The sequence below is a fragment of the Sinohyriopsis cumingii genome, chromosome 2 (assembly GCF_028554795.1).
Source record: "Sinohyriopsis cumingii isolate HCF-2022 chromosome 2, ASM2855479v2, whole genome shotgun sequence".
Taxonomy (NCBI): domain Eukaryota; kingdom Metazoa; phylum Mollusca; class Bivalvia; order Unionida; family Unionidae; genus Sinohyriopsis; species Sinohyriopsis cumingii.
Window position 1 is genome coordinate 169,671,362 of NC_142962.1, and position 24,826 is coordinate 169,696,187.

Genomic DNA, 24,826 nt, shown 5'->3' on the forward strand with positions numbered 1-24,826 from the left:
TGCCATTAAATTGGGGGTTCCACGGAGTTTTCGTCTATAATCCTTCTAATGTTTTTGATCTTACTAGAAATCTCCCGCCGTCGTTCATAAACACGTCCAAGTTTTTTTCGTACTGTCTCAATGGCAGTGAATAGTTCAATGAATGCATTTACGTCATTGTGGTACAGGTTTTCATTAATCGTATGTTGTAATCATTTTATAAAAGCGTACTCGCGGGCCAGGGTAAAACGCCCCCGTTTCGATTGTTCGTTAATAATTTCATAATCGGATAATATTCTTTCGCTGTTGAGACCATCAGATAATTCAATTCCTTGATTTTTTAATTTTGAAATCTCGGTTAATATATTATTGATGTCTTCGATATTCATATTCTTATAAAACATCTTATTTCTAAATATAAAAAAAATTATTTTACAAAATGAACCCTGCGTATCAATCCCGAGGTGTGTTATCTAGTATGAAGTATTTAACAGACAATTCGTCATGGCGACTTCGTCACGGTGACCTTGATATAATCGGAGGATTTATTTATATACGAAAATCGAATTATGTGTCCATTTTTACCCGATAAAGCTGTTTGATATACTCGTTCTGCTACTTTTCGTACTGAGGCACTACAAATGTCGAAATATTTTCCTGCCTCATTCATTGACCGAAATATTTTTTCTTCGTGCGTTGATGTATCAAACGATTTGACACCCCTTGCTTGCTTTGAGCATTTACCAGTTTGGCCTTTTTTACTATTTTCACTTTGAGAGATGGCTTGCAGATTACACAGTCTGTTATTTTGAGGACATCCATCAATGTGATCAATAACAAGACCGTCGTTGATCAATCCGTTAAACGCTTCATAGATTATTCTATGAACGTAATAGTTTTTTTTCCCGGCACCAAACACCAAATACCCATGATTATTTACGGTACCAACCGGCTTCTTCAGTCTGCGGTTTCTAACAACGCCGTCGCGAGATGCCTCGTAATTAACGAGCACAGGATGCGGCTGAAATTCTTGGTTCATTTGTATAATAATACTACTTGTCTAATTCATTATTTGGTTTAATTATAAACCTTGCAATGTAGTCCTGAGGAGTTTTGATGATTTTGTCCTTGACGGAGTCAAGGACGGAGTCAATGACGGCGTTTTTTATTCGCTTGTCGTAATAACGTTTTAACTCTCTGTATCGCTTTCCGCCACAATTGATACACAACTGTGATTTTCCTCTTACACCAACGTGGCAAACCAAGCACGGGAGGGGGCCAAGAGAACCATTACGAACGCTTTGTAAATGATACCCGCAGAATTCACCTCTACATGATTTATTGCACGAGGTTGTCGACCCAATCATCAACCATTTGCAGTGATTCATTATACTATATTCTTTTATTTAAATACTTGTTTTAATTATATGGAGGAGGAGTTCAAGAAACTAGCAGCAATTAAGCCCTGGAAAAATATTAAGTTCAATCTCGATAGAGTCCTCAAGGACGCACCAAAAGCGTTAATAAACGATAGAACCCTGTTGAATAAAATACGCGATTGTATCAATGAATTCAAGCGTGATGGTGCATCTCATAGTTGGTCAACATTTTGAATTGATGGCGTTGTTGATGCTACCATGAACGACAAACGCGCGGCAACGATAATATCACAACTTGACGGTAAAAAGTATTTTTTCAGAGTAAAATTCATTGTCCGGGTGGAATCAGGTAATTGGATCATACGTGATAAATTTGAACCGGTTCTCAGCGACAGGAAAACAGTTATTGTTAGCCGCGACTCCAAGCCGGGGTTGTTAACCGGAATTGACAGACCATACTATGAACGAGCGTATCCTGAAACAGCAGTTGACTATGGAATATACCCGTTAAATAAGAAACCTGATATCGGAAAACTAGCGCCGATGAAACAGTCAACGGGGATAAATTGTGTAGCAGAACGAGTAATAGAGCATTTTACAAATGCGTGTCGAGGAAATAAACTGACCGATTTACGACGTAGCAAAATAAACCAATGGGAGGAGACAGTGCGCGAGCGAGGAGCAACCATCAGCGACATAGCGAAATTAGAAACGTCGTTGAGATTTCCAATAACCGTTACAACAATAACCGGTGAAGTATTATATGAATCAAAGTATAAATCAAAGGGAGCCCCAATCAAAATTATTGATCATAACGAACACGCGTGGACGCCCGCGGTCACAATATTTCCACGGGATAGAACAGTAAAGTATATCCCATGGAATTCCTGGGAGAGGATGGTTTTCTCGCGGAGAGGAAACTATTTGATGCTATTGCTTGTTTGTGTAAAAACGACCCTGTGTCAGTGTGGTTACTTCGCAGCGCTGAAAACGATGTGGATACCTTTGATCAGTTTGTAAGACCAAACGGTGAATTATATCGCACTGAAGCGTTTCACAACAAGATGAAAAAAACCGCCATGGAATTTGAAGAGCATGATGAACAACTGCTAATAAATTGTTTTACGATTCCATCGGTTGCGGCTCATGTTGCAGCAAGGAAAAATGCGTGGAGACCAACGCGCAAGGAATTTCTACCGGATGTACAATCCAGTTGTTTGGAATACTATCACGGTGGACTATGGAACACTGAATACAACCGCGACGCTATGATTTCCGTTGATATGGTTGCCTGTTATCCAGCGAGTTTTCTTGGGTATGGATCCGCTGCTGAGTACTTTAAACGATTTGGACACCCCAGACCTGAAATGACTCGTGTTGCTATTAATGGACCACTGCCTGATTTTGATTTAACCGGATTCGCTCGCATAGTATCATTTGAATTCGCAGCAGGACTTCATCGCTGTTGTTATATTTGGATCGGTAGACACATGGCTGAAAAGAGATGGCTTCCAATAGCGCTGCTACGGTATATGATTGATTGTAGCATGCTTGTATCGTTGATTGTCAGTGACGCAATAATATCATATCGGGCGCAGACTGAAGTCTGGTTACCAGAACCAGAGCGTCTAGATAGCATAATTGACGAATCCAGAAAACACATTGATGCCGACGAGGAATATATCATCGAATGGTCCAAAAAGATATTCAACCAACGAAACCACGAGGCAAAAGATCTCGGTAGAAGAATAATTGGTAAGTTCACACAAGGTGGAAAAAACTGCGACTACAAATGATATTGCTCATGGCTGATTATAGATGACGCAGAATATGATTTCGTAATCAAGGACGCAGTGGCAAAAAATAGATACGTGAACTGCAAAACAGCTTTCTTGTCCAATGGAACAAAGTTGGGTACAGTTGTTACCTACAGCGATGGAGACAGCCCGGCATATCCACATTTGAGGGCGTCTATGCTGGGTTACGCCGCTATCAATTTATTCTCGATGATAAATAGATTTCCCGACACCGCGGTTAGAGTTGCGATTGATTCATTTTACATAGACGTAAAGTATAAGGGAAACATAGCCGAGTTTACTAGTCCGGACGAGAGTTGGGGTATATGGAGAATTAAAAATGAAATACGACGCAATTATTCCCCGTCAGCAGATGTCACCGTTGAAAATAATTACTTACGCGGTGATAATCTATCAGAATGGTCTAATGCACCACCGTGTTCTGATCCAATTTGTAGATATAAAACAGTTTATTTAAGCGGCTGTGGCGGGTCAGGAAAGACGACTCGGGCAATTGAATTATTTCAAACGCGGGCAAGTATAATCGTGCTTACACCGACCTATAGACTAGCACGAGAGATAAAACAACGAAATGTTGACGCCGTTACTTATCACAGCTTTTTTCGATACAGCGGCGGTGAGTGGACTCCTGATCGAATGGGGGAAAAATTTATTCCTGAGGTTATCATCTGGGATGAGATATGTACTGTTTCGTTAGATGTTTTACAAATGTTTCTTGAGTGGTTGCTGCGCGCGAATACAGTGGTGATAATGTGCGGAGATCATGGCCAACCACCACCATTTGTCGGCGAGGGTCCACATGATTGGTTAAAGGGTTTTGTGGACTATTATGAAGAAACCGATACTGATTACCGAGCACTTGATGAACAACTGCGCGAGGTTAAAAAATTAATCAGATTACAGCCGGATAGAGTTCAATGTGAAATAATCCGCGAGGTGATTCCGGAAACGCCGTTAAATGAATTCTGGGAAATATGGAGACCAAACGATTTGATTGTAGCGAGTAGAAAGATAGTCAGAGACACACTTCAGCGGAAGTTGTTTGCGTTGCATAAGGAAAAGTTTCCAACGCGTCCAGTGCCGTTGTGTTATAGACCCGCTGACACATGGCGGCAGAACATTGAAGTTGAAATCCCGGGCCCGACAGCGTCAGGGACAAAAAAACAAATTCTCGTGCTGAATGATATTGTGCTCGTTGATATCAGCGTCGTCGAGGATGCGCTACGTGCTGATAAATCCCCGTGGACGCTAGGATACGCAACGACAATACATTCCTCGCAGGGATTAACCATCACGGACACAGTTGTTTGGATGGTCGATAATCGCATCGAATGGTCAAATCTAGTCTATCTTGCAGTGTCCAGAGTACGGAGAATGAATCAGCTTCGAAGAATTGTTATTGACGAAGCCAGTGACAACGATGACATTATTGATGCTAGCGTCATTGATAGAAAACTCTCAGGTTACCGCCAACAGGATAAAAAAAAACAGCGGCGTTTTGATATTGATGCCGAATTAATAATTGCGTTACGACAACAACAGAATAATCACTGCGCGAGTTGCAATTGTGTAATGCGCTGGCGTTATTCGGATAAAGACGCTCGCCAATTTACCGTGGACAGGATCGATAACAGTCTCGGTCATGTCAAAAACAATGTGAGGTTGACCTGTCTTGAGTGCAATAGACGCAACGGCGCTAGTTAAGACCACGCGGGGGCAATTGAGTATCGTCAGGTATCACTTGTAGTTGCTCGCGTGTAAACCCCCGCTGTGGGGCAGTTGAATCCAGTCTATAGATCGGTGGTCTACCAGTTGATCGTGTTATCGTTGATATGTTATGTGTGGTAACACTCCAAATAGGATCAGTAGCTCTTTTTTTACCGCCTTCAAGCTCTCCTGGTTCATACAGATATCTAACAGTGACATCGCCGAGAATCGGCTTGGAAACGCTATCTATTTTTGATCTTCCGGGTATATACTTTTTTTTAATCGCGTCGCTGGGCTTCATGTTGATTGCTCGGGTAATCTCGTTATTTAACGCTGCAATTACGCCTGGCAACCTTTTGACCCATTCACGAGATCGTTTTTCTTGGATGAATTCCTTTGCGTATTGATACCCAAATAACCGTTCAGCAAGAGTCCGATTGAATCGTTCAACAATTGCCTGATCACGATGTAGCGCAGTATGACCTCGTCGTAACGCGGTATTATGATGTTTCAACGCTGATAAAACAGCGCCGCGAAATTCATTGCCAGGATCAACTTGTAATAGATTTGGCCAGCACAGAGGACCCCTTCGGTAAATCCGCTCAAACGCATCGGCTACTTCAGTTGCTGACTTTGTTTTTAACGGCTCCGCTTGTTTGTATCGACTCGCAACATCAACTATGGTTAGCGCGTATTTGTAACCGTTGTCATGCGGCAGAAATAGTATATCAGCCTGATGAACTTCATTGGGTACGTTGACATCAAAGCGCGAGAAGTTGATTTGTTTAGGTGGCGGTAGATAGATTTGCCATATAGCCTGTTTGGATAACCAATTAGCCGCAGTGGCCTTTGTTACCTTTGCAGCGCTTGCGAGTTTACCAATTGCGGCCTTCCCCTTCCAGTATCCTCTCGGAGAATAATAGATGGATTCCATGTTGTTATTATAAACGCTAGCGTTTTCAATTACCAGCGCGAGAAGCTCCGCTTCCAATCATTAATTTACCTTTCATAGCCGATTTTACCAACCATGAAGCCAATTTTTCTTTGAATGATTTATCAGGAATAGCATTTAACGCGTGAATTAATTTTACATCCGCGATATGACGCTGTTGCAGATCGCTACTTTTGTAGTAAGCAACATCATGAGCATGACACGCCTTATCGATAGCGTTTATTGGATACTCACCGGGTTTGGGCTGATTTTGATCATCGAGTCTGATATCTAATCGTGTTCCGGGGCCACAGTAGCTATATCCTGGGAGGTGCTTTTCTCCTGGATACTTTGCCCACGGTGTTCCGGGGAGTTTTGATAACTTGGCTGCAATATCACCTCCTCGCTTTTTTTTAAAACATCCCCGGGTCTAATAGAAATAAATCTAAATTTCTTTGTACCGCATTGTACACACTTACCAGTAAGTGCCGATCTGTTATTTCTCGTTGTAACGGTTGTCATATCATTTGTGCCAGTACGCACTCTACACTTCACACAATATAAATCCATAATTTATGTATAGAGATATGAATATAATTGATTTTTCGGCGACTAAAACGAGAGAACCAGTTAAGCATGTTGCAGCGTTACCAAACTCGATCCAGATGATTATCATCGGACCATCTGGATCCGGCAAGACGCAATTGTTACTCAATTTAATAATGAGATGGATGAAGTGGGATAAGTTGTATTTAATCGCCCCTAGCGTGGATGATCAACGATGCTACGAGGTGTTAAAAGATTTTAACGAGAATGCATCAGCGATCGCTGAAAAAAATGTTATTGAGTTTATTACAGATATCAATGATGCACCAGGTATTGATGATATTGATGGCGACGTTAACAATCTAGTCGTGTACGATGATGTTATGTTAGACAATCAAAAAAAACCAGCTAGGATATTTTCCAGAGGCAGGCATAAAAACACCGACGTGATATATGTCACTCAATGATACACTCAGATTCCAAAAGTAATCAGAGACAACTGTAATATTCTTGCTGTATTCAACGGCGTTGATACACACACGCTACGAAATATCTGGCAAACTTGGTGTGGCGGTGACATGGACTTTAATGGTTTTCGAAACTTTTTTAGTCATGCTCAGTCGACCCCACATGGATTTGTAACGATAAATTTACATGATCCTCGGACACGATATCGTATCGGACTTGACCAAATATTCGGTTAGTTGTAAATAATTTTCATTGTAAATAACTTCTTAGCAGCAGGGGGGGCAATGACATCGACGCGGTCGTCGCGCTTTTTTACCGGACGCTGACGACGCTGGGATCGGCGCGCAGAAAGTATTAATTAAACCAAATGACGATTGGACGACCCCCCCGACGACGACGTCGTTTTTTTTTTACCGGGCGCTGACGACACCGGATCCGCTGAGTGCAGAAAGTATTAATTAAGCAAAATGACGATTGGACAAAATGTCCGATTCGCCCCCCCTGCTGCTCATTATTTTGATAATTTTCTGTTCAAAAGCAATCTTATAGTGCTAATCAAAGGCAGCTTAATTCTTTGACAATCATGCAGAAATGAGTATTACCAATGTTTTAACAAAGTTTTTGGTGAGTTTTCAGTTTGCTGAGTTGTCATTTCAAGAAATTGTGTGTACACCAAAACTGAATTCCCTGAGTACTCATGTAATGCTTAAATAGTTGACAATTCAGGACAGTTTAATATTTGTTCCTTAGCTTTGACTTGTACCATAGTGATCATTAGTAAAATAGATGCATTACTCAAGCCCAGATTTATTCCACATGTCATTTTAAACAGGATTGTTATTTTTGAGCCAATATTATGGGAAACACATGGGTTACACCATAAAATTTCACAAAATTCTTGAAGTAAAAAAAGATATGGCACCTGTCCTGAAAACCTGGAGTTTCACTGATTCTCAATTAGACTCGCAGAAAACCTGGAGTTTCACTGATTCTCAATTAGACTCACAGAAAACCTGGAGTTTCACTGATCCTCAATTAGACTCACAGAAAACCTGGAGTTTCACTGATCCTCAATTAGACTCACAGAAAACCTGGAGTTTCACTGATTCTCAATTAGACTCACAGAAAATCTGGGAGGTGTCACATGTATGTCTTCTAGCCATGATCTGGGAACTCTGTTTTTCAGTTTCACAAGGAAATTACGCATCAACGATGACTGGACTTGAATCAGTGATTGACATGTTCTTGTCCAGAGTACAAATGAAATTAGACATTGGTACTCGCACCTCACTTTGCAGTAATTATGTATGATTAGTGTGGTCGCAGGTCTGTATGTGCTTGTTTTTGTTACAGGTCTGTATATGCTTGTTTTTATTACAGGTCTGTATGTGCTTGTTTTTGTTACAGGTCTGTATGTGCTTGTTTTTGTTACAGCTGTCTGTATATGCTTGTTTTTATTACAGGTCTGTATGTGCTTGTTTTTGTTACAGGTCTGTATATGCTAATTTGAGCTGCATTTGAAAGTTTTCACATGTTTCCTTTCATCAGGAGATTGTCCAAAAGGGACCTATATCAGTGGAGGAGATTGCATCCTTTGTCCATATGCAATGTACCAAGACCTTCCTCGCCAGAACTCTTGCATACCATGTGGGACAAACTTGAACACTTCTAACACAGGAGCTGTCAGTAAGAATGATTGTACAAGTAAGTGATAATCTGAGCAGTGTATGAACTCCTTTCTGTACTTTTGTACCCAATAATGTTTTATGACAAAGTAAATACTGATGTAAATTTTACTACATGTCACATTTTTGCAGTGTAGCCTAATGGTATATCAAATCAGATGTGATCATCAGCTGCTATGTATGCCTGAAAAATTTGCTATAAGTCATTTTGTTTTATATGTGAGCTCCTCGTTAGCTTCAATCTATGTTATCTGGTAACCAATGAGGTGTCCCACCATGTTTCCAAAATGTATAAAGGCTTTTATATGTTCATGTTACCTGAAAGGTCTGTGGTGTTGTTTTTCCATGAGAAATCAAAAAGAATTTGGATTAAAATATTTATTTAGATATTATTTTACAATTCGGGGTTGGTTTACCTAGATTCTTACTGGTCTTGGTACCCGGGCTGGTTTCTTGCCATTCCCAATTTTAAGGTTTTGGGTTCCGTACTTCCCACCAGAGACAAAAGTCTAAGGTTAGTTTCCTTCCTCCTTTTCCTTCTGTGATCTTTGTCAGAGATCTCCTATGGTCCTGTGTGTGTTTGCTTCTGTTTTCTTGTAAGGACAGCATATATGTCAAATATACTTTGTAAGTTGTCTACTGGTATCCTTTATTATATATATATAAGGAAAAAGTAACTTGATGATTAAACTTCTTTATTGAAACTTCTTGACTTTATCTTTTTTTTTCTCTGTTTTTTTCTTTAAATTGGGTTATGAGAGACTTGTGTGATCTTTCAAATGGAAAAACCTAAAGTGAAAATAAAGTCTATTCTGTATCATTGTGTGTTTGCATGCCGTGAATATTTTTCTTTTCTCCCATAACTGCTCTTTGCATGGATTTAGATGAGGGAACTAGGCTATAAGTCACATCAAAACACAGTTGATGTAAAGATGAAACAATAATTTACATATGCACTTATATCTTAAGCCTTTCATAACATATTTTAGTAATGTATAAGTAGTTGTGTTTGCTTGTAAATACTTATTTTTAAGAGAAAATGCAAATACTTGCATGAAAGTACTCTGCTTTAATACAACAGATAATACTTTGTCTTAATACAACAGATCATACTTTGCCTTAATACAGTGGATGATATTTTACCTTAATACAACAGATAATACTTCGCCTTAATACAACAGATAATACTTTGTCTTAATACAACAGATAATACTTTGTCTTAATACAACAGATAATACTTTGTCTTAATACAACAGATAATACTTTGTCTTAATACAACAGATAATACTTTGCCTTAATACAACAGATAATATTTTACCTTAATACAACAGATAATACTCTGCCATAATACAACAGATAATACTTTGCCTTAATACAACAGATCATACTTTGCCTTAATACAACAGATAATACTCTGCCTTAATACAGTGGATGATATTTTACCTTAATACAACAGATAATACTTTGCCTTAATACAGTGGATGATATTTTACCTTAATACAACAGATAATGCTTTGCCTTAATATAACAGATAATACTTTGCCATAATACAACAGATAATACTTTGCCATAATACAACAGATAAAACTTTGCCTTAATACAACAGATAATACTTTGCCTTAACACAGTGGATGATATTTTACCTTAATACAACAGATAATACTTTGCCTTAATACAGTGGATGATATTTTACCTTAATACAACAGATAATACTTTGCCTTAATACAACAGATAATACTTTGTCTTAATACAGTGGATGATATTTTACCTTAATACAACAGATAATACTTTGCCTTAATACAACAGATTATACTCTGCCATAATACAACAGATAATACTTTGCCTTAATACAACAGATAATACTCTGCCATAATACAACAGATAATACTTTGCCTTAATACAACAGATAATACTCTGCCATAATACAACAGATAATACTTTGCCTTAATACAACAGATAATACTTTGCCTTAATACAACAGATAATACTTTGCCATAATACAACAGATAATACTTTGCCTTAATACAACAGATTATACTCTGCCATAATACAACAGATAATACTTTGCCTTAATACAACAGATAATACTCTGCCATAATACAACAGATAATACTTTGCCATAATACAACAGGTAATACTCTGCCATAATACAACAGATAATACTTTGCCATAATACAACAGATAATACTTTGCCTTAATACAACAGATAATACTCTGCCATAATACAACAGATAATACTTTGCCATAATACAACAGATAATACTCTGCCATAATACAACAGATAATACTTTGCCATAATACAACAGATAATACTTTGCCTTAATACAGTGGATGATATTTTACCTTAATACAACAGATAATACTTTGCCTTAATACAGTGGATGATATTTTACCTTAATACAACAGATAATACTTTGCCTTAATACAACAGATAATACTTTTTTTTCTTTTACGTAGTAGAGGGCCTCAAGGGAGAATAATTTTATTAACTAATTTTGAGTTACTTTATGTAAAACATGATGATGATGATTATTGTTGTTGTTATTATCATTATTATTATTATTATTATTATTATTATTATTATTCCAGTTTGGTGTGGACCAGGGCAAGAAGGAAGTACAAACTGTACATTGTGTCCAGAAGACAAATTCAAATCCACGGCTGGTTATGGACAGTGTGTGTCCTGCAATCCTGATCAAGACTTCACATCTAGCATGAATAGAACCATTTGTGATGTCTGTAAGTACAACTGCTTATCAAGCATGAGCCTCAAGAAAGGATGGTACATTTGATCCAGAATCCTTCATTATCATTTTCATGTCACTTTCATACCTTTAATCTTTTAGTAGTACATGTTTTCATTTATTTCAAAGATGTCAGAATTCTGCATTTTGGGGGAAAATCTCAATCCGAATGATTCATTTCTGCCCTTTGGTTTTATTTTCACTTTAGATTTTTGCCAGAATATTTGGATAACAACTCCAAGACAATAATAGAAAGTACTTCAGTCTTCATCTGCAAAATGAGCTGTATAAAGAAAGCCTGCATTTTAGTGTTGTAATGTGGTATATAATTGGTCCATTTGGCACCAGTGGTTGACCCTTGCCTATTTTCATTTTAGTGGTGTAATGTGGTATATAATTGGTCCGTTTGGCACCAAAGGTTGACATCTAATTGGTCTGTTTGGCACCAAAGGTTGACTCTTGCCTATTTTCATTTTAGTGGTGTATTGTGTTATCTAAATGGTCTGTTTGGCACCAAAGGTTGACATCTAATTGGTCTATTTGGCACCAAAGGTTGACATCTAATTGGTCTGTTTGGCACCAAAGGTTGACTCTTGCCTATTTTCATTTTAGTGGTGTATTGTGTTATCTAATTGGTCTGTTTGGCACCAAAGGTTGACTCTTGCCTATTTTCATTTCAGAGGACATTCAACATGCAGGACACAATTATTGTGTTCATTTTTAAATTGACATTGGTCACAGGGGCATTTAACATGGTCACAAGGGGCTTTAACATACTTCAATTACAGTACTGTTGCACTGTACCATGGCATAGGGTAATTAATTTCAGAGGGTCTGACTTTACATTTTGGGGCTTATGTACCTGAAATCCATATTATAAGCACACAATACCTATTCAGCCAGTGTAACACTGATATACCTGTGCAGCACTTATTGCCTCATATTAGTGTAAGAAGGGTTATTCCTTACAACTGTTTCATTTGGCAAGGAAGTTGATAATCGCAGACCAGTGCACAGTAAAACAGTTATATATATACTTTTGTATGGGTCAAAAGGTCTGTTTGCAGAAATACATATTTATGAGACCATGTGATGTCAGTCAACATTGCTATCAAACTGTTCAGAAGCTTTATGTTTCATACATGGCTTCCACACTTCCAGGAAAAAGGAAAAAAGTTGGGAATAAGAATAGGTTTGTTCCTGAATTGGAAAAGCCCTTCATCTTCACAAAAATTGATTAAAGTTGAAATTTACAGAGAAAATACACATGACATTGTAATTTAAATCATCATGTGTAGTGTTTTGCATTGAATTAGTCAAGTTTTTGGATTCTAGGAGAGCTCTTCAGTTAGTTACTGAATAAAGTTATGCATGTAATTCTGATCTGGCACAATGCCAAGTCAACTAAATCACATTCATTTTGAAAAATGCACAATTGACCTATTAGACGATATCCAGAATAATTTTATCCTTAACATAGAGCAACTGATAAGATGAAAAACACATGTAGATAATGTCAAAATATATTGGTGAAAGTGTGCTGAGTAAACAAGACATTTCTGGCAAGGTTCTCTGTTTGAAGACTTGTGCTATTGCCGTTTTTGGAATATGTTTTGTCCCCCTGCATGTATGTCACAAGATACATGTCACAGGATTGGATTTCAGTCATGGTGTAGGGAGGTGTTTTGTTGTGATGCATGGAAAAAGTATCTCTTACTCCTCTTTTAGAAAAATGGTCAAAGGATCAGCTGGAGATAGATGTTGAGTCTAAAGTAAAATGTTTAGATGAGAATAACAATTTTGAAGATAATGTCAGTGAGATTGGCATACTGGAAGAAAATGTGAAACTTTTTCTGAAAAGGAAAGTTGGAGACATGATCTTAAGAGCCATCTGAAGATGGCATGTAGAGGTGTGACCTTCAGAGTATGTAGAGGTGTGATCTTCAGAGTATGTAGAGGTGTAACCTTCAGAGTATGTAGAGGTGTGACCTTCAGAGTATGTAGAGGTGTGATCTTCAGAGTATGTAGAGGTGTGACCTTCAGAGTATGTAGAGGTGTGACCTTCAGAGTATGTAGAGGTGTGATCTTCAGAGTATGTAGAGGTGTAACCTTCAGAGTATGTAGAGGTGTGACCTTCAGAGTATGTAGAGGTGTGATCTTCAGAGTATGTAGAGGTGTGACCTTCAGAGTATGTAGAGGTGTGACCTTCAGAGTATGTAGAGGTGTGACCTTCAGAGTATGTAGAGGTGTAACCTTCAGAGTATGTAGAGGTGTGACCTTCAGAGTATGTAGAGGTGTGACCTTCAGAGTATGTAGAGGTGTGACCTTCAGAGTATGTAGAGGTGTGACCTTCAGAGTATGTAGAGGTGTAAACTTACAATGAAAAGATGATACAGAAGCTTATTCTTGATGATGGAAATGAATTAACATTTTGATTGAATAGACAAAATAGACCCTTGACAAAAATATTTACTCAGTAAGAAAGCCAATTTGAAGAACATTGTTAACTCCACAAGTTTCTTTATTTGCAAATTATTTGCAGCCAAGAAGGAAGCATTAAAAGGCCTTCTCTCACTGCAAGAATGTCCATTTGCACTGAAGAGCTTGAAAAATGGCACATCAGCTGCATTAAATGATGTTTCTGACATGCTGTGTGAATATTTCTGGATTTACCTGTGGCCTTTTCTCATTAGAGACCTAAATTATGCATATGAAAAAAACAATAGTCTTTCAGTTACATAAAAACAAGGAGTTATCATATGTATTCCTAAAGAAGAAAAATCAAATTTTAAAAGGCGTTACCAGATATGTGAAACACAAGCAGGTGTTTTAAAGTGTTAATAAGTTAGTTCCTCTACACACCTCATTTTTTATTTACTTGAAAAAATGTGAAAATGACTTGCATATTGATAAAAAGTTTCTGATTTAATAGAATGGTCTTTTGTAGAGAAGTCATTAGAATGTTTTAGTTTTGGTGTATCCATCTTGAAATGTTATTTTAGCCTTTCATTGTATATGCCAAATTATGAACGCTGCTCAAAATGCTTTCCTTGCTACTTTGGATCAGACAGAGATCCCCTCTTTCCCCATATCTATTCATAATAGCTCTTGAGTTATTAAGTGCTGTACTAAAAGGCAATCCAGACAAAAATGGGATAAATATTAAGTACCTGACAAGTCAATATGCTATGGATTCAGCTGTCTTATTAGCTTATGACAACACTTCCATCAACAGTGCTTTATATTCCAGATAGCTTGGAGTTGTAATGAAAGATTAAGAGCAGCAAAACTATTACATGGAATTATGCTGGTCATTCAAACTTCATGGAATTAAATTTTATTTGAACAAAAGCAATACTATAGTAAGTTATACAGAGAAAATTGAATGAGTTAAAAAATGATTTGCTAACTGGTCCTTAGAAACCTGCCCTTGGTTGGAAAAGTTGCAAATCTTAAGCTTTTTGTATGTTTGTTCACTGTTTTGTGGTACTTCATGGTTCTTCAAAGGAAATTATGCAGCATATTCAAACTGTCTATTTTTGTAACATCTTTTATTGTGGAAAGGGTGACAAAATTAAAAGAAACATCCTAGTCAGAGGCTATCATGATTACACAACCCTTGTGGATATAATTGAAGAGTTTGGAGGGAAGAATTTTATTTTTTTTTAAGTAATGAAAGACATCACAAAGTTTCAGAGAAGTTTAAAATTGTTTGGAAACATATGTGTATTGCATGGTAAGAATTGGATGACTAACAACCCACAAACTGTAACTCCCACCTCTCACCCAAATTATACCATTGCCTTCTGGTATCATAACTATATCAAAATAAATGATAATACAATCTTTCTGAAGAAATGTTGTGAAAAGTCTGTACTTTTTATTAATAATATAATTAAGGCAGATAGCATGTTCATTGCATACAGAGAGTTACCGGAACAAATTTAATATCATATTACTTTTGCAATATGGGGTGTGCAATATCAGGAACTTTTTAAAAAAACAGATATAAATACTAGGAAAGTCATTTTATGTGTTATATATGAGGAAATTAAAAATAGTTCCAGTTAAAATAGAAACCAAATGGAATTCTGTTTTGAATCAGAATTGGTCACATGATGATTTGGTATCAATATCTTTTCTTCCTTTCTCTTCAGTTGAGGATACAGAACAGATGACTTTTCAGTACAAAGTTCTCTCTTTACTAATAGTGGATTACTTGAAATGAAACTTGTTGACTCATGATTATGTACTTTTCATAATGAAGCTAAAGAGGCCCTGCTTTATTTAGTTTTGGATGTCATTTTGTAAAAACAGTATTGATAAATTTTAGGTCAGTTATATGAGACAAATGTCATGCTGAGTTATATTTAACAAAAAGATACTACATTATTTTGAATCAGAAAGTTACCAGAATTGAAAATCATTAAGGTATGCTTAATTTTGATCAGAAAAGTACTTATAGACTTGTAGAATAAGTTTGTATTCCAAGTTTTGTGGCTTACTCAAAACAAGTTAAATTTTACAACCATCTGGAATTAAATTCTACATACTTGTACTCCTTGGCAGGGGAAAAAACAGTAAGTGGACAGCGAGAAATTATTAAAGCAGCACTGACAGTTTTTCTGTAATTAGAATGTAACAAACAACTGTGTATATGCAGGAATACATGTCTGCACACAAATTCATCCCATTTTTCCTGAATGCATAGTCACATTATATATTAGCCAATTTTACTATAAGACTTATTATGAGTTGATTCTAAATGAAAATAGTACATATCTGACCTCCAATATGGCCACCATTACAGCAATCTTGAAAATCGTTTTATCTCTACTCATCCTACATTCATGGTGAAATTGACATGAGGTTTTCATCAAGATTCATCATGGTGACTATTTGGTCCTTAAAAAAGTTTGCTGATCTGAAACCCAACATGACTCCCATTGCAGCCATCTTCAAAAGTCTGTATCACTACTCCTAAATGGAAAGATGCATTAATATGGGGCTACTTCTCATAGTATGTATTTAGTGTACATAGAATGATGCCAGTTTGACCTCAGATATGGTTGCCATGGCAGCCATCTTGAAACTATTCAGCTAAAACCTTATTATGATGTTTTGATTGTCTTAAATAAAAATAATGTCAAAATAATATCCAATATCACCACCATTGTGGCCATGTTGACATTCTTGTGTATCCTCCTGAATGGCTAGGAAGGAGGGACTGGAAGACATAAACAACTGGCATACACTAAGGATCTCAAGTAGCATCCTGCATCTATACATGGTATGGCTTTCCAAAAATGTCTCCACAAGGTGTCAGTTTTAATCCAGTATGGCTGCCATTGACAGCCATCTTGAAAATTGTTATCTCTACTCATGAATGGTTGGTTATTCTGACATTAGGTTTTTACCAAAAGATGATGGATTAGTGGCCCTACATGGAAATGGTGCTGAATTTGACATCCAGTATGGCTTTCACTGGAGCTACTTTTAAAATTGTGTTATTGCTGAAGAATATCAGAAATGAATTCAATGCTTAGCAGTAAAAAGACAAATCAGTTTAATCTTGGATTCCTGGAAATTCTTTTTGTATTGTTGATTTTCAGACCCTTCAAGGTCTTTTTCCCCTTATTTTACCTAATATTTTCATTTATTTGGAAAGGTTTATCATGTGAAAGATTTTTGTGCAATTCTTTACTATTTTTTATTTTTAGAACTTTACCTTTAATCAGTATTATATAAGCATTCTTTTGATGACACATATCTCTCTCTCTCTCTCTCTCTCTCTCTCTATATATATATATATATATATATATATATATATATATATATATATATATATATATATATATATATATATATGAATATGGAAATGCTATTTTTATGTTTAAATTACTGACAATAATGTTTCAATTCAGTTTATAACAAATTTAAATATGAGGTTTCTGGGAAAATGAATGAGAAAAATATTCAGTTTCAATAAATTCTTAGCACTACAATGAACTGTATCTAGTAATAATAACATCAGTCAGTTATAATGTTGAGATCTGAAGAAATTTAGATTTTTTAAAATTATTTTAATTTTAATTTTCATTCTGCTATAATTATTCTCTTGACTATCTGAATGTTGGTATAAAAAAAAAACAGTGTTTCATTCATTTTAAAACTTTCAGCAAAATTATTTTTATATTTATATTGTTCAAAACAATTGAAAAATATGTTATCTCTTCTATGAGAATCATTAATATTGATTGACTTGGAGTTATCTACATGTTGAAAACTAAGAAATCATAACTATTTTGATGGAATTTTCATTGTCATTTGTACTATATTGTCCCCTTAATTTTTGTCACATTTATTTGTAGCTTTTGTCACTTTAAATAAATTTAATAAGATTTTTTCACTGAGATTTAAAGAGACAACATATCTGGTTGGAATCCTTTTGAAGTGTAAATTTCTTTTCATAGTATATTGTAGGAAGGGCTATTACAAAAACAACACTGGTTGTGTACCCTGTGCAGCAGGAACATATAAATCAGCTAGAGGGAACACAGAGTGTCTGAAATGTCCTGCAGGCAATACATCCATGGATGGAGGCATAGATTGTCCAGTCTGTAAGTAACTGCTTGGGGCTGAACTGGCCTATTCATAACTGTCAGTCACCTAGGGGATGTCACTGATCTCACTGGACCACTAACCAAAGGTCCCTAGCTTTCTGTGAACTCTTGCATCATCTTCCCTGTACCATTTATGCCAACCTTTTGACAGAGCATTTTATGCTGTGACCCTGTCTTTTCACCTGTCTGTCCATTATATTTCCTTTCCATTGCTCCAGTGGCATAAGTGGTTAGTGTGTCTGCCTTGGATATGGGCGATTGTGGGTTCAAACTCTGGCCGAGTCATACCAAAGACTTATAAAAATGGTACTAACAGCTTCCTCATTAGGCACTCAGCATTAAGAGGTTAGTGTTAGGACTGCTCAGCCTGGTGTCAGGATAATGTGACTGGGTGGGACATCATGCTACATGTCTGTGGCATGATGGCCCATTGCTAGACATCACTATTAGCTGCCACATTGTTACGAGCTATGTTAAAAGTCCATATCACACACACTCACATACACACTTTCCCTTTCCCGCAAGATAACTTGTTTTCATAGTTACCAAAATGTTCTGGATAGCTTGTACTTGAGATGAGGAAAACCTTGCAGTTTTGGTGTCATAATGTCAAAAGTAAAAGTCAATATGACTGAAAGAAAAAATGAGGCTTCTGTAAAATAGCATAAGTTCTAAGTCACAAACCAAACTTTGTTGATAGCTTGCACTTGGAATAAGTAAGAAGCATCAAGGAAAGATCACTGTGACTGAGAGAATAAAAATGGTTTCTGTATGAAAGTGTCAGTTCTCAACAAGGTAACTTCACCAGAGTTTGTGGTTGACTTGCACATTAGGTAAAAAGAAGACTATTGATTTTGGGGTCAGAATGTCAAAGACATTGAATAATAGCTTTTGCATGGTAAGCACAATTATGGATCACATGCCTTAACCAAAATTATGTTGAGGACTTTAAATACGGAAGAGGCCTATTGATTTAGGGGTGAAAAGGTCAATAGGTCATTCTCATTGTGGTTCAGCTAAAAATGGGTTTTGTGAGTATCTTTTGGTCAATAGTAAGTTTTTTGTTCAGACTTTGTATCTGGCTTACATATACAAAATAAAGAAACCTCCAAGGGTCAGTTGTCATGGTCATATTAAATCTGATAAGTAAATTTCAGTTCAGCCTTGATGAAAGATCCGGGTCTTGTGGTCTATTGGTTAATCATCTTCAGAGTCAATTACACCTTGTAGTGCATACAAAGAGGGACTAAGAAACATGAGTTGTGCATATAATGTGCTGTTCACAGTATTTCTTTATAAAGCTAAGACAAGTCATTTTGAGAAACACTTCCTTGCCCCTTTGACTAGAGTAAAAGCCATGCTTACAGAAATTTGTATTAAGGTTTAGGTGGATGAATTTTTTTTTTTTGGCTCAATATTTCCTAATTCTCATGAAGGATCTTTTCATATTAGAGGATGGCTGGTTATGATGCTAAGATGATTAATTCTGTAACATGTTCATATAACCATGACAACACATTGTGCAGCAATGCTTTGGCATGCAGGCCACTGTTTCTTGTTCAGAGCCTTTGATATTAGGCTTGACATGCATGCTGCTGTTTCTTGTTCAGTGCTTTTGAGATATTGGGCTGGACAGGCAGGCTTCTGTTTCTTGTTCTGAGCCTTTGAGATATTGGGCTGGACAGGCAGGCTGCTGTTTCTTGTTCAGAGCCTTTGATATTAGGCTTGACATGCAGGCTTTTGTTTCTTGTTCAGAGCCTTTGATATTAGGCTTGACATGCAGGCTGCTGTTTCTTATTCAGAGCCTTTGATATTAGGCTTGACATGCAGGCTTTTGTTTCTTGTTCAGAGCCTTTGATATTAGGCTTGACATGCAGGCTTTTGTTTCTTATTCAGAGCCTTTGATATTAGGCTTGACATGCAGGCTTTTGTTTCTTGTTCAGAGCCTTTGATATTAGGCTTGACATGCAGGCTGCTGTTTCTTGTTCAGAGCCTTAAATGTTAGGCTTGACATGCAGGCTGCTGTTTCTTGTTCAGAGCCTTAGATGTTAGGCTTGACATGCGGGCTGCTGTTTCTTGTTCAGAGCCTTTGATATGAGGCTTGACATGCAGGCTTTTGTTTCTTGTTCAGAGACTATTGTTCTTCCAAGAAAGGTACAAGTCATGATACTTAATAGGCTTTTTGAATGTGTTCGAAATGTCACTTGCAGCAAAAGTTGTAATCAGGGTAAAGTTTAGGGAAGTAAAAGAAAAACAATATTAACCACATTTTTTTTTCAATTCATCAGTCTGTATTTCCAGCCATCAGTAATATACTTTCCACAGGATAACTTCAAATTTTTGCCACACATATTAAGTAGACCTCAAAAACAAGTTTAATTTTCAGTAAAATTTGTCATCATTTGCAGTAGTTTCTATATTATGCATCCTACTGGCCCATATTTCTTGGCTAGCTGCACTTGAATTTTTAAAGGTGAGCAACCTCAGACCCACTTGGGTTTCTTGTTGTGCTTCAGGAGCAGGTAGACATAAATGAAAATTGTTAATAATATATAAATGAAAGAAAATATTTCACTCAATTGATGAATAGCGATTTATGTACTATAGCTCCAATTATGTTACCTGTGTGAAAACTGATAATCATCCTTTCGTAAAGACCTTTTACATTTAGGTCAGTGATAACAATCACAAGCCATTGTTATCATTACTAAAAAGAACAACTTGAAATGACTTCTATTCAAAAGCAAATTAGTAGAGTTTCACCAAATTTGACAGAAGCCATCTTATTAAGAATACATAACACCAATGCCTGAATGTTGCCTGTCATTGATTATTATACAAGTGATAGAGAAATTGTTGTGAAGAACAATTATGCAGACTATGTGGAATACAATTGTGTGTCTCATACATTATCTTTGATGCTCCTCAGTCATCTTACATCATCAGCAGCTCTTTTTAAGGAATTAAATTGCAAAAAAATAGCTGCCAAAACTGACTTTCCAGAAGCAGCTCTTGTTTACAAAACATACATGGGTGCACCTGCTTACATGACTGATTTTTGTTAACTTAATTCAACACACTACTCATTTTTCTCAACAATGCTGTGTAATCCATAGATTCCAAGACCACACACTGAGCAATTCAGATGCAGTTTTCATTGTTCTCGTCATAAGAAATGGAACTCATTTCCATCTGATATCAGAATGGTAAGTTCCACAGATAATCTCAAAAAGTATATCTCTTGTACAAAGAGAGTAAATCTTTCTAACTAAAAGTAGTTTTACCTCCTGCCATTGCAGTGTCACAGCATGTCCAAAATGTTTCCTTATTTTATCTTAATTTACATTGTCATGATTTAATGTCTCATATTATCATCTATTTGTTTATACCATATTTCTAGTGATAGTTTAGTTATTACTCTGTTGTGTTTGATTTTTGGTACATGCATGGTGTAGATTTATTTTGTACATTTTTTAGAGTAGTAGAGAGACCTGAGGAAACTTAGTTGCTTACTAATTAAGCTGTCATTTTCAGATAAAGAACTTTAACTTATCTTAGTTGTTATTATATTTGATGAACAGTATGAATTGCCTTTGTATAGTACACTGTGTACCTGGAAAGACACTTGATACAAAAATCCAAACGTGTGTGGAGTGCCCCAAGGGTACCTGGAAATCAGAGGCTGGTAACATGACTTGTAACCCATGCAATCAAAGTAGAACCACAGAGAGCACAGGTGCCAACAGTACAGACATGTGTGATACAGGTGAGTGAGAGATCATTAACCATAAGTGATGACTTTGAATTTCAAAGAAAGAAAGTTTTAAATGAAGAGAAAGAATTTTTTCATTTTAGGTGACATAACTATGGGTCTCCTAAATGAACAAATAATGAAATATTTGTTGGATTTTGTTAAATCTTGTTTGATTTCACAATTAGTCAATAAATTCACTAGTAACATCCAATTCAAAAACACTTATAGACCGTATATACACAAATGCTAAAGAAAATGTTTAAAGAATTTCTGTTCCAAGAATTGTTTTAAATGATCTTTTTGTAACCTTTTTCTCAAAAGAAAGCAAAAACAATGTAGGGGAAAAGAATGTTCATAAATCCATCACATACAACATCTTTAAAAATTTCAATAATGATAATTTCATAAATGATTTAGAGCAAATCCCCTTGGATACTATCAAATTTTTGATGATACTGAAGGTATTTTGAGCACTTGGTCTGATCTGTTTTTATGGGTTGCTAATAAATATTCACCTTTGAAGACACATAGAAATGTTTGATATTATGAAACAATGAGAACACTTGAAATCTGTAGGTAATGAAGATGAATACAAAATCTGGAGAAATAAAAAAAGTAAAACAATTGAACAAAAACAAAGAGAAACCATTACCAAAAAATTCTTGATGACAGAAAAACAACACCACAAATATCTGGACAATTTTTAAGGAATTTGAAGCAGGAAAGTACAAAAATAAGACATATATATATATCACTCCTAATTAATGATTGAAGCCATTATATGATCCATATGACAATGTGTAAACATAGACTCCAATATTATAGAACACAAGTTAGACTCTGATCATTTAATACCAAAAAGTATTTGTTTCACAAAACTTTTCAGTGGTACTACTTTTGAAATCCTGGAAATGAGTTCCAAGTTTGTTTTGATTTACCTTAAACCATGTTTCTAAACATACAGGATTGACATGATAGGTCTAAGACTAAAGCTGCATCTGCTATTACTGATAATATTACCTTTCATTGTAATCTCAGTTTGAGCGTATGTAGATCTTTCAGCCTCTTTCTGAATTTTGGAGGCAGCAATTCAAAGTTCTGATGTCACACTGAAGAAGAACAAAAATTTGTTTGAGTATTATGTAGGGACATTTGAAGGGCATAATGAAGATGTTGAACTTATCATTGGTCCATAATTAACACATTAAGATACATTTATTTGTTTTTAGTGAAGTTTTGCTTTAATTTGATGTTTTACTGCATGCAGAGTTTATTATCTACCAAGGCAGTTAAAGTGGGTTGACTTTGCACACCATGGTAGCCAGTCCAGTTGAATCCAGTGGTAGGATTCAAACTTATATCCAGTAATAAATGGGCTGGTAAAGTTGAAGCAAGTTTGAGGAGATTTAGTAGCATAGTAAAACCTCTTATGAGCAACTACTGCTGTGAGAAACAATGTCATTTACACATCAGTCATCATGTTGCATGCATTTATTTCATTAATATAATTGCACAGTTATGTGTGACGACCTTCAGAACATGACCAGAAACCGTGATTGTCAGTTATGAGTGACCACCTTCAAAACTGATCTCAAAACTTATAAACAACCATATTGCAAAAACAGAGATAAACATCACTGTCCTTTATTATGTAATCCTTTTTAACCATGATGCATTGGAAGTGGCTTCAGGCAAAGTACTTATTATTCTAAACAACAATGCTGTGATTTGACCACATTGCAAGAGCTTAGACATTTTTTATTTAATCCTTTGTAAACATGACAGAAGGTTTGTTCTAAACCAAACAGAAATGGAGTCTGGCTACTGGTTTTTAATACTGACTGTTCATCAACAGGCTACTGGTTTCTAATACTGACTGTTCATCCACAGGCTACTGGTTTCTAATACCACCTGGTCATCCACTGGCAATTATCTGTTCATTGAAGTGTACCCTTTATATACCCAAAGACTGATTACAACCAATAATTCATACATGCAATATGGACTACTCCGGTGGCCTATTGGTTAGAGAGTCCACCTTGGTTGCAGGAGGTTGCGGGTATGAACTCTGGCCAAGTTATATCAAAGACTTATAAAAATATTACTAACAACTGGCTCACTAAGTGCTCAGGATAATGTGACTGGATGGGACATCATACTACATGTCTGTGGCATGATGTCCCAGAGCTAGACATCACTATAAACTGCCACACTGCAGACATCATAGTGATATGACTGAAAAATTGTTAAAGCTATGTTAAAATGCCAAAATACACACACACACACACACTCATACATGCAATGAGTAATTGTTGTTGTAGCTAACTGTGTCATTCTTATGCTACATTTAATATAACTGTGAAAATTTATGGTCATGTGAAGTTAATTTATGGTGAAGATATATAAATATTACCTTAGTTATGCTAATACATATGCACCCAATCTTCAAATATAGATGTAATGTTTTATGATGGATATAAATCTTTATTACTGTATAAAATTATTCTGAGATGAAATCAGTGCAATAATTTAACAAGAATTGTAAATAAAGAGTAACATAAAATGCATGTACAGTAATTTTGCGTATTTTTCCTACGTAGACCTGTTCAGTTTTAACTGTGATAACTGATCATCTTACACAAACCTATTATGAGATACCACCTGTCAAGACAGGTTTGACTGTAATAGTATTAGATTACTTTCTAAAATAGCTTATGTCCTTATCGTTGACAAATATTGTTATTTTTTAACACTTTTATTTTCACTATAGAGGTATGTGGTGTTGGACAGTATCGTAACTCTAGTAAGAAAACTGGCTGTGAAAATTGTCCTCTCAACACCTACCAAGATGAAATAGGACAAACAGGCTGTAAACTTTGTGGAGTCGGCAACATTACATTATCTACCCGCTCAAATTCTTCCACAGACTGTGTTTGTAAGTTTGCCCTATTTTTAAAACATTGAATATCACATTTAAGTATTTTACAAAACTTTGCATATTGTTTGCAGAAAATGAAACAAAAATCACATTAACATGCAGTTCAAATATTACATTTTCAGCATGTTTGGAACACTTCTCATAGACATTTTTTATGCGGTTTGTAAACCCTTGCTACTCATTGGGGATTTTCCAAATGGCCAAGACCTTTTTATTTGGCAGCCTCCCCAAAACAGCTGTGCATTATTAATCCCA

General features: G+C 36.1%; 1 protein-coding gene across 1 annotated transcript in view; it reads left to right on the plus strand.

Annotated features, from left to right (window-relative positions):
* LOC149806280 (uncharacterized) overlaps positions 1–24,826 on the plus strand; it is a 386,203-nt gene that overhangs the window by 276,122 nt on the left and 85,255 nt on the right. Inside the window, exons 40-44 of the mRNA XM_089935557.1 lie at positions 8,376–8,531; positions 11,102–11,251; positions 17,730–17,876; positions 21,481–21,645; positions 24,404–24,568. Coding sequence (XP_089791683.1) covers positions 8,376–8,531; positions 11,102–11,251; positions 17,730–17,876; positions 21,481–21,645; positions 24,404–24,568 — 783 coding nt within the window. The remainder of the gene's footprint in view (positions 1–8,375; positions 8,532–11,101; positions 11,252–17,729; positions 17,877–21,480; positions 21,646–24,403; positions 24,569–24,826) is intronic.